Below are 19,768 nucleotides of genomic sequence, written 5' to 3' on the forward strand. Positions count from 1 at the left end.
TCAAGCCTCCCCACTGGTCTAGTGTAGAAACAGCCACTCGTGGGGACTCGAGGGGCCAGGGCAGGGGAACAAGCCTGTGGCTCTCACCCCACCCCACCGTGTCCAATGACCGTAGGAACAGTTCACCCTCAGGCCCCGTGGAGACTGCAGGCGGCGGCTCCTGCCCTTCTCTGGGGCTTCCAAGCAGTTCGGGTCCCTCCCCTCTCTTCATCAGTGCAGAGGCCCTGGCTCCCCTCTGGGACAGATGCCCCTCTCCCCACACACTCAAGTACACCCAGGAGGGCCACGCTTTGCTTCCCAAAGCAGAAGAGAACCGGCTTAAACCTTCATTTTTACTTTATTTCTAGCAATAAGCAGTTAAAAAAAATTAAAAAGTTGTATCTGGGACCTGGTAGTTTTACTCACAGCCGTTGGGACTAGGAGGAGCCATAGCTGCTAACCGCGGCGGGTGGCTATCGACCAAGCTCTTGCTTGGTGTTTGCTCATCAGAGACTGGGGTGACTGAGTTACCCCACTGGGCTAGAGATAGTCCAGGGCTGGGGTGCTTGTGGCCGTGTGTGTGACCCAGGGAGCTCTTACCCTCACAGAGCCTTCTGGAAAGTTTATCCTACTCTCCTGTTTTAAAAAGAAGACATAGCAACATTTTATTAGGAGCTGCATTCACCCTCAATCAGCTTCCCTGCGCCTTGGGAAGCCTGGACCCTGGAGGGGCACGCACACAGGGTGAGGCAGTCCCGATGCTGATGCCATCCTCACCATCCCAGGGCGAGGCTCCATTTGACAAAGGCCACTTGGCCCTCCTGAGCCTGATTCTCCAACCGAACTCGGCCAAACTTGTGCCATCTCTTGATCTCACACTGAGCTCTACCACTCGGAAATGACACAGCACCATTGACGAGGTGGCTCCCTGGGCACAAAAGGGTGCCTAGGTCTGGGCTCCAAGCCCTCAGGGGACAGAGACACCAGGGAGCTTGTGGTCTCTGGGGCCACCTGCTCATCCCCCTTCCCACTCAGCCACTGCCTTCTCCGCACAGGGCCCAACACACACACACACACACACACACACACACACACACACACACACACTGCACAGGGCCCAACACACATGCACAGACACACACTCTGGCAACCATCAGAAATAGGGGCAGAGTATACTGAAGAGAGCAGAGCAGGTAAGGAGCTTGCCTTGCACCTGGTCAACTGGGTTTGATCCCCAAAGCCACCAGGAGAGATTCCTGAGTACAGAGCCAGGAGTAATCCCCAAGCATCACTGGATGTGGCCCAAGAAGAAAAGAAACACAAGTAGAGACTGAGGGGCCTACTTGCAGACTTCCCGGCTGCACCATCCCCCCCACCCAGCTTCCTTCTGAGAGGCCCTGACTAGTGGGGGACACGAGAGATCACACTCAAGCCAGCTAGGCAGTGCCGGACGGAACTGCAAGGCAGAACTCTGCCAAGGGAGTGAACTTGGGCCCTGGGCCCTGGACTCAGCGTTTTTAACAAGCTCCCAGGGCAAGTCTGCTGATTCCAGGGTCTAAGGATTGCTGGCGCCAGGCCTGCCTGTAGGCACACATTCCCACATGGACTGGCTGTGCCCAGTGTCCAGTCTCGGGCAGGAAGGAGAGGCCAGGTGGCCGGGCTGAGTGGGGGAGGCATATGATCCCCCAGCCCAGAGCCTCTCTGCTCTCCGGCTGCTCCCTCTGTCAGACCCCTTGAGCACAAATCAATAGCAGCCTCAGAATGTGCTGGACCCTGGGGGCTCCTTCCACTCCCAGCAGAGACCACAGTGCCTCATTACTTAAATAATCTTTATTTCTCATGCACTAGGAAAGGCAGGATTGTACGAAACACTGCATTTCACAGCAAAGGCCTCGGTCCAGAACGTAATGCGGGGGACTGGCTGGGACCCAGGTTGTGTGAAAACTCAGGGGACACACAGGGGATATGGCCCCTGAACAGGCAGAGCCAGAGCCTCCAGCTGCCTGGCCCAGGGCACGGGGAGCACCGGGGGCCGGCAGTGATCAGCAGAGGCAGGGAGCTGGCAGAGGCAGAGGCCAGGGCTGCAAGGGGGCCCCCAGCCCAGCTACCCGCCCCAGGACTGCTGGAGTCTCACAGACCCCGCAGCCCCATGCCCAGAGTAGGCACGTCCACACGGCGGCTTCCCACAGCACCCAGCCACACAAACTGGACAGGGACTAAAACACAAGCTCAAATTTGTCCAGATGGGACCCCTGTGGCTAGAGGGGCCAGCCCCCCACAACCATCCCTAGGGCCTGTGGACAGATAGATGCCCATAGGGGTGACCAAGCACCGTCGGAACAGAGCCAAGGCTGAGGCACAGGTGAGGCCCTGCTCGCCCCGGGTGTCGAGGGCAGACACGGCGGGATGGGACAGAGACATGCAGGACAGGACACAGAAGGATGGACACATGCAGAAGACCAGGACAGAGCGCGGCCAAGCTGGGGGGTGCTCACTGAGGCCCGGGGCTTGGCGGCACACCCGGCTCCTCAGCGATGGTCTCCAGCATCTCGCTCTGGACGGCCTGCGTGATGAGCGCCAGCTCCTGGCACAGCGTCTCGTGGCGGTAGCCCACTCGGATGTCCGGCACATTGGTACGGCGGATGTCGTTCCCCTCGGGGCCCTCCTTAGTGTAGTTGGGTCCCAGCCAGTGGCTCTTCACCTGCAGGGGATGGATGGGGAAGGGCGGGGGTGACCAGGCAGGGGCCTCCTAGAGCCCTCCAATGGCGCGTGGCGGCAGGTAGGGGTCGTACCTTGTGGGAGAAGCCGCTCATGAGCACACTGTTGCGCGCCAGCTCACACATGTCGCAGGAGCTGAGCTTCCACACCTGGGTGGCGATGCTGTACTCCTCCATCAGCGGCTCCTGCACAAGCCAGTTCCCTCAGGCCGCGCTCCCACACTCTGCCGGCAGGGGGCAGCACCCACCCTGAGCCCCTGCGGCCCGGTGTCCTTCCAGGCCCCAGACAGCGGCCGCCGCGGGTGCTGACCTTGGTGAAGTGGAACTGCAGGGGGTCGTCGGTGGACAGAGAGACCATGAGGCCGCGGGACAGGTACTCGGGGAGCGGGTTGCGGTGGTAGCTGAGGAAGAGGCTGTTGTTGCTGAGCGGGGACATGGCGATGCCGATCTGGGCCAGGTAGTACAGGTACTGCAGGACGGGGGCCTGCGGGCGGGGAGGGCGGGGTCAGCGGCGTGGCGGCCAGGCGGGCCGAGGGGGCGGGGCGCGGCGGGCCTGACCTTGCGCAGGAGCAGCCCGTGGGAGATGTTCTCAGCCAGCATGAAGGCCGACACCAGGTGGTGGATGGGCCCAGCCTCCCCGCAGTGCGGCCGCAGCACGAGCGTGTGGAAGCCCCTCTGCCTGGGGCACAAAGACCGAGTCAGCCGAGCTCGCCGCCCTGCGGGGGGGCAGGGGGCGCGGGGGGTCGGTCGGGCACCTGCGCAGGTGGTTGAGCACGGCCATGTTGGCAAAGGTGTAGTACAGGTAGTAGGCGTAGGGCGGGTTGTCCTCCTCCACCCACGCCTCGGGCAGCGGGCTCTCCAGGTTGAACACGTGGTTCTCGGGCTTGGACTCATCGTCCACGCTGTCGAAGCCGTCCACCTACACGGGGGCCCCCCAGGTCAGGCCCCAGCTGCCCCACCCTGCCCTGCCCCCTGCCCCCTGCCCGCCCGGGCCACCCCCTCACGTGCTCCAAGAAGAGGTGCAGCTCAGGGTGGCTGGCGGGGTGCACCGTGGCCTCGAAGAGAGGCAGGAAGATGTTCTCCAGCATCTCCTGGAAGTTGGCCAGCTGGCCCTTAGTGCGGTACACGTCGCTGTGGGAGAGGGCCGCGCCAGGGCGGGTCAGGGCAGGGAGCGGGGAGGCCCTCCAGCCAGCCCCCTGCCCCGAGGGGGCCACTCACAAGAGGCGGGGCACCTGCACGAGCCAGCGCACATTTGGGGAGTGCACGCGGTGCATGACCGCCCAGCGTGCCAGCTTGTCCCACTCATCCCGGGCGCGGCCGTAGATGGACAGCCGCAGCTCCGCGTTCTGGTACTTGCTCTCCTCCAGGTCGGACATCACCTCCTGAGAGCCACACAAGGGGAGGGTCGGGGACAGACGGCGCCCGCTCCCACACCTCCCCCTGGCTCCCCGCCTCCCGCTCACCAGCAGTGGGGGCCCTGCCCCTGGTCCCTCTTCACCTTGATGATGTGCGCAAAGTATTTGCCGGCCACCCTGTTGTCGGTCTTGATGAAGATCTCCCGGAGGACAGACTCCCCGATGGGGTTATACTTGGCGTTGAACTTGTCGAAGCGGTGGAAGGTGTTCCTGTCCTGGGGGTCAGGAGATGCCCGGGTTACCACCGGCCCCACTCGTGGCCCACAGGGTCCCCCAGCCCCCGGCCCAGCCACTGACCGCGTGCACGTCGAGCGTGTCCACGCTCAGGTCATAGGCCGTGAGGTTCATGCTCTCAAAAACCTCGCGCAGCGTCTGCTCCCGGCCCTGCTCTACGTGCACGATCTCCTCCAGATGCCGCTTCATCGCCCGCTTGATGAAGCGCAGCAGATGCTTCTGGTTCATGCAGGACGAAGCGTGGATGTGCGTGTCCACCTGAGGGGACAGGGGGGCTGCCGGGTCCTGCAGGGACTGGGCGGGGAGGAGGGGGGAGAGGCGGGCAGGGGCACGGCGTACCTTGCGTATGTTGTAGAAGTCCCGGTGCGGCACCTTCTTCTGGGCCGCCAGCTCCTTCATCTCGTTGAGCAGCACATGCATCTGGAACTTGGAGCTCAGGTACTGCAGCCGGCGGTAGCAGAAGGACTTTCTGGGCAGGGGCAGAGAGCTGGGAGTCAGGCCAGGGCTGCAGGGTGCCCCAGTGGGGGCAGGTGGGGTGGTGGGTGGGGAGGAGAGAGGGCTCACATGGGGCCGTTGATGATGAGGGCCATCAGCACGTTGACGTCGGCCACAAACTCCTGCAGGTCAGGGTAGGGCAGCTCCACCTCGGTACAGCTGGTATGGGCGGGGGGCGGCCCCGTGAGGAGAGCGAGCCAGCCCCGTGCCCCCCAGCGCAGTGCCCCCTGCCCCATGCCCCTCTTACTGCTCGTCGGGCTCCCTGCGGGTGTAGACATGCACCACGCCCCGCACCATGCGCAGGCCCAGGCCCAGGTCCCCAGGCATGGTGCTGGGCTCACAGTGCTCGTAGGGGTGCTGCTCCAGCGCCGGGGGGTGCACCGGGGCATCTGCAGGGGCGGCAAGAAGGGCGGGGCCAGGCTTGCCTCACACTGGAGCGGCAGGCAGTGCACCCAGCAAGAGAGCGGGTGCCCCCGCCCCGCCTCCCCCCGGGGCCTGAGGGAGCCAGGACGGGGTCCCACCGGCAGACACGGGGGTGTCCGGGCCCTGCTCGTAGGGCCGCGTCTCCAGAGGCTTCTCGGCCAGCTGCTGCAGGTAGCGCCGGGTGGTGGGGCAGAAGCTCTGCAGCGACAGGGCCATGTACTTCTCCCGGATGAAGAGCGCCCGCACCACGCTCTTGGCGGCGTCCAGCAGGTCTGTGAATGGCACCTGGAGGCAGGGCGGGCTGAGTGCCCCGTCTCTGGCCCGGGGCTGAGAGCCCCTCTCCCTCCCGGCAGCCGGCCCCACCCCCATGGCTCGGGAAAAAGGAGCTTTCCCTCCTCAGGGGCAGGCGGCGTCCGGGGTCGCCCAGAAGCCCAGGCCCCGCCAACACTCACCCCACACTTCTCCTCCCCGGAGATGGTGACACGCTGGAACTCGCGCTCCAGCACCACGTCGCGCTCCCGCAGGCCCCGGTCCCCCTGCCCCTCGCCCTGCTCCTTGTAGAGCCTGTGGAAGGAGACGCCATGGGAGGGGGCACGTTGACGTCGTGCACCCCCGAGGCACCCCCACGCACACACCCCGTCCCTCTGCCCTCCTCACTGGAGGTCCGAGTCACTGTCTGTCTTCAGGAAATCTTGCTTGGCCCGAAGCAGGATGTCTGGCTCCAGCCTGGAGGCGGGAGAGCAGCACAGTGAGGGAGGAGGGAGCAGGAGGCCGGGCTAAGCGCTGCGCCCCCTCACAGGGCCGGGCTCCCTGTGCCGCCCAGGGGCGCTGTGGCCGGGCTCACTTGACATCCTGGCTGATCTGCCGCTCCAGGCGCTGCCGCCGCTCCTCCAGCTGCTCAATGGGGCTCTCCTCGGGGAACTCGTACGGGGCACTGCGGAGCTCACTCTCGGCCAGCGAGCGGCTGAACAGCTCCTGGAGGGAAGGCAAGGCCACTGAGCGGGCAGCGGCAGCAGGAGCCCGGGGTGCCGGGAGCAGGGCGCAGCCACGGGCACGGGATGGGGGTCTGAGGCAGCCGTACCTCGGCGATCTCCTTGCATTTGCCGTCCATCGAGGTGCGCAGGTCCAGCGGGAAGTGCTTGAGGCAGGGGGCAGGACCCGGCAGGGAGCGAGCAGACTGCAGCGGGGGGGCCCCCAAGCCTCCCCGAGTGTCTGTGGAGACAGTAATGCCCAGGGTCAGAGAGGCTGGCGGGGAGCACCGAAAGCCCTGAGCCAGGCCCAGGCAGGGGGAGCAGAGGAATCCTCTAGGGGCCTCCCCACACTGATTCTCAGATCACATAAACCGTTCACCTTTTACAAAGGACTCCCACCAGCAGACACCCCCCCCCCCGCCAATCCCGGGCTCAGGTAGGGGGGGCCCTGAGTCAGCCCCAGGAAGGGGTCACTGACTCTAGGCCTGGAGTCCGAATCCCGGGCTCAGGCCTGCCCTTTCCACACAATGACACTCCCGGGGAGTCGCCCTGGCATCCCCCTCCCAGGCCCACAGCCCACACGCCACCCACAGCCCAGCTGAGGCGGCCACGGCGCCACTCGGCTCTGACAGGGAAGTGAGGGCAGGAAGCGGAGGAGCTGGCTGGCACAGGAGCCCCAAGCCCTCCCCAGAGGCCTGCCCTCTCCCTAGGACCCCGGAGCTGCCAAGCAGAGGCCCGCCCCGGCTGCCCTCCTTCTGCTGGCCGCCCCCCTTCCCCCAAAGGGCCTGCGTCACTCAGGGCTGGGATCTGGGCGGGAGGCCCCAGGAGGGCCTGGGCAGGGATTATCAGCAGCAGGGGGCCGGGCCGGGCCAGCAGCAGGGCAGGAGTGAAAAGGCCCCGCAGCTCTGGGTGTCCAGGGCAGCTTGGCGCCAGCCAGGCCCCCACATGCCCCCACACCTCCCCACATCCTTGCACTGTGGCTCCGGGTGGCAGGCTCCATCCATGCAGTGAGCCCTCAAGTTTCTGGGCCCACTTCCCGGCAGCCCGCTCAGTCCCAGGCAGGGAAAAGGGAAGAAGAGGCGCCCGCCGCAGGCCTGGGCCCCGGGCCCTACCTGGCGAGGCTGGCGCCCCACGGCCTGCACCCAGAACTCCAGAACTCTGGATCAGGGGCCAGCATGGGCTGTACCAAGTGCAGGGGAGACCCCAGCAGGACACATGTCCGGGACTGAGAAAGTTCAGGGTACCCCAAGAGTTAGGAAGGGGGGTGCTGGAGGCCTGTGGAATCCCAAAACCAAACATAGCCTTACCCTGCGCAGGGCCAGAATCTAATCAAAAGTGGGTCTCTCAAGGGGGAGAAGAGAGTAAGCTATAGTGGCTAGGGTGGACTAGGGGGGCAGGGGCAATGAAAAACATCACTGGCCTGGGGGCAGTACTGGGCAGGGCCTGGACAGCCAAAGAGCAGAGGGAGGCAAGGCAGGGCCGGCACCCCTATCGCCGCACCCAGCAGCTCCTATATTGCTCACACAGTCCTCCTAACCCAGCTGGGGACCCTCCCAGAATGAGGCCTTCCCTGGGAGAGGCGGGAGCTCTAAGGCTGCCAGAAGGCTGACAGAGATAGGGCACAGTGAGGGCTCCACAGAGAACAGCATCCGTGAGCATGGTCTCCTGGGCCCCTCAAACTGCCCACATGCAGTCCGAGCCACTGGGCAGGGGGTAGCGGGCCGGGGGGGGTCTCAGGTCACAGCTAGGCCAAAGCAATGAGCAGTGCAGGGCAGAGGAGAGAGAGAAGCTGGCAGGCAGCGATGAGGGGTGCGCTCTCTTACTGGAGAGGGCAGAGCAGGAAGGGCAGCGCAGCAGCTCATCCCCAGGGTGTACGTCAGCCAGAGCCTAAGGCCCGTTTGCACAAGATCCCCCTTCTCCTTGTGCAACACCCTCCCTCCCCGAGAGGCATCACGGCCCTGGGCCACTGTGGAAAGACTGGCAGGAGCTGACTCAAAGGCCATCCCACTTCCACCATGCAGCTCAGGGGCCCCCAGCAATATTGGGGTGAACAAAATAGTTCCAGAAGCCAGAACTACCCCCAACCTCAACAAGCTCGCCAGGCCCCTCGCTGGACAGGCTTCCAGGGTTCACAGGAGATTAGCACAAGCAGTGGCCTCCACATTCTCTGAGCCTGGACGAGAAGATCCAGCTGTGGGGTCTCCTGATGAGTGCGCTGGAAGTTCCCAGTCTCAGCAATACACACACACACACACACTCTCTCTCTCTCTCACACACACACACACACACACACTCTCTCTCACACACATTCATACACACACACACTCATACACACATACACTCACATACTCACACTCACATTCACTCAGACACACATATACTCACATACACTCACATCCACACATTTACATTCACATACCTACATTCACACAGTCACATACATTCACTCACACACTCACATTCATATACATACACATTCACACTCATATACTCACACACTTATTCTTATACACTCAAACATCCACACTCTCATTCACATTCATTCATTCTCTCACATATTCTCTCTCTCACACACACACAGTCTCTCACACACATTCATACACACAGACACACACTCATACACACATACACTCACATACTCTCACACTCACATTCACTCATACACACATATACTCATATATACTCACATCCACACATTTACATTCACATACCTACATTCACACAGTCACATACATTCACTCATACATTCACATTCATATACATACACATTCACATTCATATACTCACACACTTATTCTCATACACTCAAACATTCACACTCTCATTCACATTCACTTATTCTCTCACATATTCTCTCTCTCTCTCTCACACACACACACACACACACACACACACACACGCCAGCCTGACTACCTCTCAGCCACTCCTATCAATCTAAAACTAGTAAAACCAGGCACCTGGTCTACCCTCTTGACCACTAGCCCTTTGCCGCCTGCTAAGAGGCTCAGCAAGCAGGGCACTGTGGCTTTGAGCTACAATATCAAATCTTTCACCCCAAGGCCTGCAGACCTTAGGACCCAGGGACAGACCCTCTGTTGGCACCCACCTGAGCAGACCCCAGGCTAAGCACCATCAGTGGCCTGAGCCTACACCAAAGGCAGGTCACCAGCCCACAGGACTGATACCCACTGGTGGCTAGGGCAAGGCTGGCCTTGACCTGGTCACCAAGGCAGGGGTGGCTCTTCCTGTCAGCCCAGAGCTGACAGCTGTACCTGGGCAAGCCGAGGGGAGCCAGGCACACCACGCTGCCTGTTCCAAATGGTGCAGCAATGCCTACCAGCGACGCAGCCCAACCAAGGCAAGCAGCACATGCAGCCCAAACTCCGGCCAGCCCAAGGACACCCCAGACTTCTGAGGGAGGCTCACAAGATGCCCCAGGAGCAAGCGCACAGCGGCTGGCAAAAACAGGTGAGCCCCATCTTCAAGACCAACTAGCACAGGGTGAACCCAACTGTCAGACTCCAGGGAGGGCTCTGGAAACGGGGGTCCCCAGAGGAGAGCCGAGCCTGAGTGGGAAAGATACCGCTGCCAGTGGCGCATCCTGCCCGCACCCCAGTTCCGTGCACACAGAGTCCCCCCCTTCACAAGCGCCAACAGGCCCAGCCTGGGTACTGATGACACGTGTGCAAACACACCCCCCTCACACGGCACCTCCGCCCACTCCCCCTTTTGGGGCATCCCCACCACCGAGACCTGTCACCGCAACCAGCTGCCAGCGACTTCCCGAGCCGGCCGTTCCAGCCACCCGAATGCTGGGCACCGCGGCACAGAGGGCACTGGCAAAGTCCCCTCGCCACCCTCCGGGGGCCCGGCGACCCTGGAGAGAAAGCAGTGGCCGTGCACAGCCCGCGCCGGGGCTGGGGGCACACGCTCACCTGGCACTGCAGAGGCGGCCTGCAGGCTGGCCCGCTTCTTAAAGGGACACTTGGCCTTGGCCTTGCAGGGGTAGGATGCCATGGCTTGGGCCGCGGGGCCGGCGGGGGGCGTCCGAGCCGCAGCAGCTGGGCCCGGCACGGCCACCTCCAAGCCCGTCCTCCGCCCCGCCCCCAGCGGGAGTGACTGAGGCAGGAAGCAGCGCCCCGCCGGCGGAAGCGGCCCTGGCCACGATTCCTCCCGTTGTCTAGGCAACGTCGGCGAAGGGGCCTCCATCCCCGCCCCTTAGCCCTGCCCGCCCCTCCGCGGTCCCCGGAGTGACGCGACTGCGGGTGGCTGGGCCCGAGGGAGAGAGCACCAGATGGGAGAGGCCAGCCGGCCCCCCTGCTCCCCCCGGGGCCCCCCGCTCCCCACCCCCCACCCCGGCACGAGCCCTCGCCCCAGGCCCGGGCTCGGGGGCAAAGGAGAGTCAAAGTCCATGGCCGCTGGTCCAGCAGCCTGGAGGAAAATAATCCGAGCAAACAGGAGCCCCAGGCAGACTCCCCGAACCTCAGAACACGTGCCGCGCGGGGCAGGCGGGCCCGGCGGAAAACAGGCGACCCCCCCATTCCCTCCTGCCCCCGAGTCCCCTGGGGGAGCCCACCCGGGAGGAGGGAGTGGAACTGAGAATCCCGGCCGGCAGGGAGGAGCCTGCCCTGGGGAAATTCCACTGTCCGGCACCAGCTGCCTTCTAGGAAGGCGGGAGGCCGGGCCGCGGGGGCCGCGCTGGGGGGCTTCCCGGTCCCCGGGCCCGCGCGCACTCACCTGAGCTCATGCTGCCCGAGCCCTGCGAGGTCCCGGGGAGTCGGCCCGCCAGGATCTAAAGAGCCACGAAGGCGGGCTGGGGCGCGGGACCCCGGGCCCCGACCCTGGCACCTGGACGCGGGCGAGAAGGCAGCCTTCACAAACTGCCGGGAGACCCCGGGGACCCAACTCCCCCGACTCCGGCCCCACACTCCAGAGGCCGGCAGGCCACGTGCTCCCCAGGGAGCGGGCCCGGAACTCGACCCGGCTCCTCTCACGCCTCCCGGGGGACTCGGGATCGCACTCCAGTAGCTGCAGTGGGTAGGGAGCCACGCAACAGGTGCGACCCCACCAGAAGCTCGTGGGCACGGCCGCGCTCCTCCGCCGCCCCAGGCCCGGCCAAGTCCGAGACCCCGCCCACGCCGGGCCCCGCCCACGCCGGGCCGGCTCCGCCCACGCCGGCCCGGTCACGCCCACGCCCGGCCACGCCCGCGCCGCGCTCCCCTCGGCCGGGCGCCACGTGGGCGGCAGCACCCGGCGGTCGGCAGCTGTGGGCAAGTCACGGGCGAGTGTGTGCTTCCTCATCAACAGGTTGCGTGTGGGTCGTCCCGGTTCCTCCCTCAGAGGCACTACAGTGATGATCAAGTGTTATGCACTTTTGCGCGGTTGCCTGACCCCAAATCAGCGTCCAATAAAAGTTATTATTGTTCCGCGATACATTTTTAGCCTAAGTCCTGTCCCCCCACCCCCGCCCCCTGGCGTTCTTTCTCTACGGATGTCAGTTTCTTCTGGCAGGCTTGGCGGGCAGGGTGTGCCCTGCAGTTCTGGCTCTCCAGCCCACATTTATTTCTATATTTGTGGGTAGGCGCTCAGGCTCTGCAGCCAGAATGTGGAGGTTCAGACTCCCACCTCCTTCCTGAGTGACCTTGGGAAAATGTCTGCGATCTTTCTGCGCTTCCCCTGTAGCATGTATCCCAACTCCTGGTGGGTGTTAGAATAGAGCCAGCATGACTTAAGCATTTGGAACAGTGTCTGTCCTGGGCCGTTGGCATTGCTGTATCCTTGGCCTTGGTTCCTAAGCCACGCACTCTGTGGATGTGGGTTTGGGCGCTTTGAGGGATCCACAGATACCACCCAAACAATCCCCCTACTTCTCGGGGCGGAGAATCCTACCTAAAGGGAGTTTGAGGGCAGTCCCTAAGACGTCAATGAGTGTAATTAAATGCACTAGCAGTATAATTAGTCTTTTCCCTGTTTCCTCTTTTACGGGAGCCCTTTGCCCTCCCCATCCGCCCAATAGTACTAATGCTGTTTGTCCATCCCCTCCCAGGTCCATCAACTCTCAGACACATCCTTCCTAAACTACCTCCCCCACCTCTCAGGCTGGATTTTGGACCCTGAACCCTATACCTGCATCTGTTGCCGCCAATGATAAGGGTCTGCTGCTCCCTCACCTTGGAAACTAAAAAATTCTGGTCTCCATAATGGCGGGGTGCAGGGGTGAGGGGGGAGCAGTTCATCTCAAAAAGAATCAATAAAACTTTAAAGTAAAAAAAAAAGTAGAGGGGATAGAGAAGTAGTACAGCAGGTAAGCTTTCTGCCTTGCACACAACCCACCCATTAGATTCCTGGTACTGGATATGGTCCCCTGAGTACAGAGCCAGGAGTAAGCCCTGAGCACCAGCACGAGACATGGTCTCCAACCATGCCCTCCTCCTCCCATCAAAGACAAGGAGATAGCATGTTTATCCATGAAATTAGCAAAGATTAAAGGGAAAATCCTAATATAAGCAAGGGTATAGTGTCTAAGGGCATACACAAAACCTACGTGTGGGCATCATCCTTTCTGAAATTCTTTTAGTGAGTGACATAGAATCAAGAGTCTGTCAAAGGTTCATATTATTTGAATCAGTAATTCCACTTCCAAGAAACTGGCTTTTTTAGAAGTGTTATGCAGGGGGTGGAGAGATAGTACTGGGATTAAGCTGCTTGCCTTGCATGCATGTGGTCACCCAAGTTCTTTTCTGGGCACATATGACCCCCCCAAGCACAGCAGGAAGCAGCCACTAAGCACAGAACGGGGAGTCACCTCCAAGCACTGACCAGTGTGGCTCAAAAGTCCACAGATAGGAAAAAAAAAGATTATAGCTGCCAAAAATTTCCACAAAGTTGTTTATCAACAGAAAAATTGTTTTTAGGGAATTTTTAATAAGATTAAAATGTTGAGCCTGGGGGGCTGGAGTGATAGCACAGCCGGTAGGGCGTTTGCCTTGCACGCGGCCAACCCGGGTTCGGATCCCAGCATCCCATATGGTCCCCCGAGCACCGCCAGGAATAATTCCTGAGTGCATGAGCCAGGAGTGACCCCTGTGCATTGCCAGGTGTGACCCAAAAAGAAAACAAAAATAAATTTAAAAAAATAAAATGTTGAGCCTGGAGAGATAGTACAGTGGGTGGGGCATTTGCCTTGCACGCGGTCGACCCGAGTTCGATTCCTGGCATCCCATATGATCCCCCAAGTTCTGCCAGGAGTAATCCTTAGAGAGCAGGAGCAACCCCTGAGCATCTCTAGGTGTGACCCAAAAAGCCAAAAAATTAAAAACCCATATAGATATGTATATATATGGGGCTTAATATATGTATATATAAATTTAAATGAAAAAATATATGCAAAAACTCTACATACAGTACAACCCTGATCATGTGACATATTTGCATAGAAAACACTCCTAAAAGTGATTGTACGGAGCTTTAATTTTTTCTTTATACCTCTCTTCATTTTAACAATTGTCTACAGTGAATATTTATTATTTTTGTGCTCTAGGAGTTGGGGGATGGTCTATAATAATCTGTAATAGCCACCCTCCTCATTCACAACAGACTCCCCTGGGTCTAAACTGGACCCCAGACTAACTTGGTCTTGGGGTCCCTTTGGGCTTTTGTGAGTGTAATTTTTTTCATTTTGGGTCACACCCGAAGATGCAATAGGGGTTACTCCTGGCTTTGCACTCAGGAATTGCTCCTGGCAATGCTCAGGGGACCACATGGGATGCTGGGAATCAAACCTGGGTCGGCTGTGTGCAAGGCAAATGCCCTACCTGCTGTGCTATATCGCTCTAGCCCTATGTGTGTGATTTTAAAAATATATATTTATTTTTATTAAAAACACCGTGATTTACAAAGTTGTTCACTATACAGTCATTTTAGGCATTTAGTGTTCCAACACCACCAGTGTGACTTTCCCTCCACCAGTGTCCCCATTTTCCCTCCCATCCCCAACCTGCTCCTTTAGGCACATAAAAAATTTATATTAATTGTTCCAACAAACAATTAAGTGTTGGAACACTTTAAGAAATGGCAAATAAGGGGCTGGAGCTATAGCACAGCGGGTAGGGCGTTTGCCTTGCACGCGGCCGACCCGGGTTCTAATCCCAGCGTCCCATATGGTCCCCTGAGCACTGCCAGGGGTAATTCCTGAGTGAAGAGCCAGGAATAACCCCTGTGTATCGCTGGGTGTGACCCAAAAACAAAACAAAACAAAACAAACAAAAAAAAAGAAATGGCAAATAAAATGATCAGAAAATAAATCAGTGAGCGCCAATTTGTGATTTCTATATGACTTTAACCTAAACAAATAAGGAAAATAAACCCTTTAATACAATATAATAAAATGCTTATTCTCATTTACATATGTAACTTCTTAACTCTGGAACCTACAGTATATTGCTTTAAATTTTATTTTATATTTAGATTTCATTATGGCAATAATCATGTCAGGACAGGTAAAAAACCTGTCTTTAATAAAACTTTTAAAGAAATTTTATACTCATATATTGTGGAGCTTACATGAAATAGGTAAAACCTACTTCTATAAATCTTCCCCTACAAGGGCTGGAGTGATAGCACAGCGGGTAGGGCATTTGCCTTGCATGCGGCTGACCCGGGTTCGATTCCCAGCATCCCATATGGTCCCCTGAGCACGGCCAGGGGTAACTCCTGAGTGCAGAGCCAGGAGTGACCCCTGAGCATCGCTGGGTGTGACCCAAAATAGCAAAATAAATAAATAAATAAATAAATAAATAAATAAATAAATCTTCCCCTACACTTTATATAAACACTGTGGTTTGCAAATTGTTCATGATGATTTGTCATAGGCATTTAATAGTCCAACCCCAATCCCACCACTATTATCACCTTCCCTGCACCACTGATGTGTGCTTTTTTGGAGGTGGTAGGACAATAACACACCCCAGTGACCCTCAGGGCTTACAGGTCCTGTGCTCAGGGGTCCCTCCTAAAAGTGCTCGAGGGATCTTATGTGATGCTGGGGATAGAGCTGGGGTTGGCTGTGTGCAAGGCAAGGGCCTTAACCCCTTACTGCCTCTCCACCCTACCTCCCAGGACTTTTCAGGTTATTGGACTCTCAACAATGAATAACAAAATTTCAAAATTAAAAACCAAACACCAGGATCAGACAGATAGCTCAGTGAGTAGTGTTCTTGGCTTGCACTTGACCAAGCTGGGTTCAATCCCCAGCACCACATATGGTCCCTCGAGTCTGCCAGGAGTGAATCCCTGACTGCAGAGTCAGGAGGAAGCCCTGAGCACAGCCAGGAATGGCCCCAAACCAGAAATAACACCAAGGCTAAGGAGGTAGTGCAAGGATTAAGACACTTGCTTTGTAGTCCACTGACCCTGGTTCAAACACCCTGTACAACATGGGGCGCCACAGTACTACCGGGGTCCCTCCTGAGCACAGCCAGAACTAGCCCCTGATCAATGAAGGATGCAGTCCAAACCACACCCCTCCACTATTCAAACACCATATAACCATATAGAATGTCATATGTATTCTAATAAGATGCAAATTTGGAAGCTTGAAAAAGAAGGGTTACATTGCTTTCCTTGCATGCCACCAACCCTGGTTCTATCCCCAGTACTACCTATGGTCCCCCAAAAACCAACAGGAATGAGCCCTAAGCACAGAGCCAGACATAGCTCCTGAGCACTACTGGGTCTCGGATGCCCTCAAAATTATGGAAATTTTGACATTACTTTCAGGAGTGATCTCCTGCACTGGGCCAGCCTCCCAACATGCCCCCACCCACCCTTTTTCCCTACCTACTTCCAATAAACCCACTTAATCAGCCAATAGATGGCAACTCCTACGCTCCCTACCCAGGCAAACCGGTTCACAATGCTTTCAAGCTCATCCTGGTCCCATCTGCAACACCCTGCACCCTGCCACCCTCCCCAGTGAGTCCCAGGTCCTTTGGCATGTTGTCCTCACTAAAAAATGTCTGCCCTGATTACTGCTTAGCATCAGTCTCCTCACCTACGCAACCCCAGCAGGAATCTCAGCGGGTGTCATTGTCTATGTAAAACAGAGTGGGAATGAAGTGACTCAGATATCCCCTGCTCTTCAGCTTTCTGTTTCATGTGGGCACCTGACTGAGCTTCTGGGATCTACTGTATGACTAAAAAGTTTTTTCTCCTCTCAACCTCTTCCCCGTGCTTTTCTCATTGGTCCTCGCTGAGCCCCCACCCCCTGCACCCCTTCTTCTCTTGAGGAATAGCTCCTGAACAGCAGCCCACTTGCACTGCAACCCTTGCAGACCAAGCTCTGAAGACTCTTAGCTAGAAAAATTCCCCAAAGCAAGCCCTATCCCTAGGCCCTTTTAGAACCAAGCTGTACACTTGTTTCCTTTTGGTGGTGCTGGGAAGTGAGACAGGAATGTGGACTGAATCCAGGTCTCCCAGATGCAAGGCCTGTGCCTTCCCACTGAGCCACACCCCAGGAGTCTATTTAGTTGTTTCTTAGCTCGTCCCAGCAGCCAGCCTGGAGCCAACCCCAGCCAGGCATTATTCTCCTTGTTCTCCGTCCCAGATATTTGTGTCCAGCTGTACTTCTTACACCCCCTTCAGGGATTTTAGCCAAACCCTTTGTCCTTACTCAAGGCCCCTGACTGGCTAGCCACAGTTTTCCTTTCCTGTCCTCACCTCTCTGGCCTTCCCCACCTTTCCCGCCTTCATCCCCCCAAACTTCAATCCTACCAGCAAACTATGTCACTTCCACTAGGCTCCTGCCTCAACCCAAATCTCTATCCCTGTTTCTATTGTAGTTCTGCTTCTCTGATGAAAATCTGTGTATTTTATGCATTTTATTTTTATCAGGGGTATATCTTTGGACTGTACACATGATGCACGGGAGCTATTCCTTCTCTGTGCTCTGGGTCACTGAGTGGTGCTCAGGAGACCACATGGTGCCTTGGAGCCCACCATGTGCAAAGCCAGTGCCTGGGTCTCTCTCTGTGCCCTTCACGACGGCTCCCTTCTTTCTTCTGCTCTCGGATGCATCAGCCTGATAGTTTTTGTGTTGAATTCTCTTTCTGAGGTGGACATTAGTTTGGAACAGCCCTAAATTCCCTGGCACTGGCTCATTGTTCCCATAATTGTTTCTCTGTGAATTTACTCCACCTCTTCCTAAGATTGAAAAAAATTTGCAAATAGTTTCTTGTTCCTCACATCTTCCCCCACCCCCACCACCCCAAAGTCTATGTGGCACAAGGTTGCACCCACCGCCACCACTGGATAAGGCAGACACCAAGGTCTCTGCTTCACTCGGGCAACAGGACCAAACTGGTTCAGCAATGCTGTGCTGTATTTTTCCCCTTGACAATGATTTATTTCGTTTGGGAACTAGGACACCTAAGCACTGGCTGATCTAGTGGGGTCCCGAGTCAGCTGGGGTCCTAGACATCAATTTGTTTATTAATGTGAAGGATCTTTTTCTATATTTAACTCAGCTCTGAAATGAGAAAAGCAGGAAGTCAGGGGTTAAGGTGCTAACTGTGCGTGCAACCAGCTTGGATTCCATCCCCAGCACCAGATCTGGTCCCCCAAGCCCCGCAAGGAATGATCTCTGAGCACAAAGCCAGGAGTAAGCTCTGAGTGTTGCCAGGTGTGGCCCCCAAAGGAAGAAAATAAAATGAGAAAAGCAGGACTGAGGATGTAGCTCTACCAATGTAGAGTTGGTAGAGCGTGTGTGAGGTCCTGAGTTCAGTTCCAGCCACCACAAAAACTAACAAATAAAATAAAAGAAAGAGGGCTGGAGCGATAGCACAGCAGGTAGGGCGTTTGCCTTGCACACGGCCAACCCAGGTTCGATCCCCAGCATCCCATATGGTCCTCCAAGCACCGCCAGGAGTAATTCCTGAGTGAAAAAGCCAGGAGTAACCCCTGTGCATCGCTGGGTGTGACCCAAAAAGCAAAAATAATAATAATAATAAAAAAATAAAAGAAAGAGAGGGAGAAAGAAAGAGAGAGAGAGAGAAAGAAAGAAAGAAAGAAAGAAAGAAAGAAAGAAAGAAAGAAAGAAAGAAAGAAAGAAAGAAAGAAAGAAAGAAAGAAAGAAAGAAAGAAAGAAAGAAAGAAAGAAAGAAAGAGAAAGAGAGAGAGAGAGAAGAGTTTTAGGGCCAAGAGATAGTACAGGGGTGAAGGCCTGCCCTGCCATAGTCATGGTATTTTTGTTCAATGATTGTTGAATGGTGGAATGAATGATACTGCTCAAAAGAGTAGTTTTCCCAATGAAACTTCCATAAATTTTGTAAAAAAAAAAAAAAAAAGAAAACAAAAACAGCACCTGCTTTGTGTGTACTGACCCTGGTTCAATTCTGGGCACTTCATAAGGTCCCTGCCAGTGATCACTCCTGAACACAGAGCCAGGATAGTCCCTGAGCACTGCCAGGTGTGACTCCAAAACCCAATAGCACTGTAGCACTGTAGCACTGTTGTCCCATTGCTCATCGATTTGCTGGAGCGGGCACCAGTAACGTCTTCATTGTGAGACTTGTTGTTACTGTTTTTGGCATATCGAATATGCCACAGTAGCTTGCCAGGCTCTGCCGTGAGGGCGGGATATTCTCCGATAGGCATATATATATACATATATATATGTATATATATATATTTCCTTCTATGATTTTGTGGAAAATGGGTAGGTAGTGTCTTATGATGTGTCGCAGGAATATGTTCACTCATGCGTGAGGCTCGGCCCGAGTGTGTGGAAAGTGGCCTGGAGCCATCTGGCAGTGGTTGGGTAGTGGAGGTCGGCTGCCAGGGCTGGGTCCCTTGTCCCAAATAAATTAAGACACTGCTTAAAAAGTAAAATAAAATAAAACTCCCCAGGGAGTTGGGTATATGACTCAGTGTTAGAACACTTGCCTTCTATGTTTGAGACCCTGAATTTGATTTCCAACACTGCATGGTCCCCCAAGTGCCATAGGGAGTGACCCCTGAGTATGAAGTTGGGTGTTGCCCCAAAGCACTGCCAGATGTGGCCTCCAAACAAATAAAACAAAACTCTAAAAGCTCCCTGGGTAAATTCTAATGTACACCAAAAATTGAAAAGCCCTCTTCTAGGTCAGGATTCTAAACTTAGAGAATGATGCTGATTACCTTTTAGCTTAAAAGACACTTTCAGGGGCTGGAGCAATCATACAGCAGTGTAGGGTGTTTGCCTTGCATGTGGCCAACTGGAGTTCAATCCCCAGCATCCCATGTGGTCCCTTGAGCACTACGGAGAGTGATCTCCAAGCTCAGAGCCAGGTGTAAGCCCTGAGCACCACTGGTGGTGGTCAGAAAGAAAAAAATGATAATAAAAAACAAACAACTGTAATTAATTAAATTAAAGAAACTTTGGGCCTGAGGAGACAACTCAGGGGTAAAGGGCACGTTACTTACATGCAGAGGGACACGAGTTCTTTCCCCCCACTATATTGGTAGAGCCACATCCCATCCTCAGCCTCATGACAGAGTC

At 56.6% G+C, this 19,768-nt stretch overlaps 1 protein-coding gene across 2 annotated transcripts; it reads right to left on the reverse strand.

Moving 5' to 3' along the window:
• Window positions 1-1,794: 1,794 nt before the first annotated feature.
• Window positions 1,795-11,359, reverse strand: AMPD2 (adenosine monophosphate deaminase 2). Of its 2 annotated transcripts, none has more exons than XM_055138535.1 (18): window positions 10,972-11,359; window positions 6,345-6,475; window positions 6,108-6,238; window positions 5,921-5,989; window positions 5,716-5,827; window positions 5,362-5,548; window positions 5,088-5,229; window positions 4,910-4,999; window positions 4,685-4,814; window positions 4,409-4,603; window positions 4,195-4,326; window positions 3,915-4,078; window positions 3,701-3,827; window positions 3,452-3,615; window positions 3,255-3,375; window positions 3,007-3,180; window positions 2,772-2,882; window positions 1,795-2,680 (listed from the first exon to the last, which is right to left on the reverse strand). In XM_055138535.1, exons 1-18 carry the CDS (start codon window positions 10,979-10,981, stop codon window positions 2,471-2,473), a joined length of 2,400 nt encoding a protein of 799 aa, XP_054994510.1. In that variant the 5' UTR covers window positions 10,982-11,359; the 3' UTR covers window positions 1,795-2,470. The 2 variants fall into 2 exon arrangements, with proteins under 2 accessions (XP_054994510.1, XP_004620118.2); XM_004620061.2 differs by lacking the exon at window positions 10,972-11,359 and adding an exon at window positions 10,170-10,352.
• Window positions 11,360-19,768: the final 8,409 nt, after the last annotated feature.

Source organism: Sorex araneus, chromosome 5 (assembly GCF_027595985.1).
Source record: "Sorex araneus isolate mSorAra2 chromosome 5, mSorAra2.pri, whole genome shotgun sequence".
In the NCBI taxonomy this organism is placed as follows: domain Eukaryota; kingdom Metazoa; phylum Chordata; class Mammalia; order Eulipotyphla; family Soricidae; genus Sorex; species Sorex araneus.

What these genes read in the sequence shown, in the direction of transcription:
- AMPD2 (XM_004620061.2), bottom strand. Translation starts at nt 10,251, where the DNA reads ATGGCATCCTACCCCTGCAAGGCCAAGGCCAAGTGTCCCTTTAAGAAG. An exon ending in GTGCAGGTGCCCCGCCTCTT is followed by an intron (nt 3,828 to 3,914) that starts GTGAGTGGCCCC and finishes CCTCTCCCACAG; the next exon opens with CGACGTGTACCGCACTAAGG. An exon ending in TGAGCGGCTTCTCCCACAAG is followed by an intron (nt 2,681 to 2,771) that starts GTACGACCCCTA and finishes CATCCCCTGCAG; the next exon opens with GTGAAGAGCCACTGGCTGGG.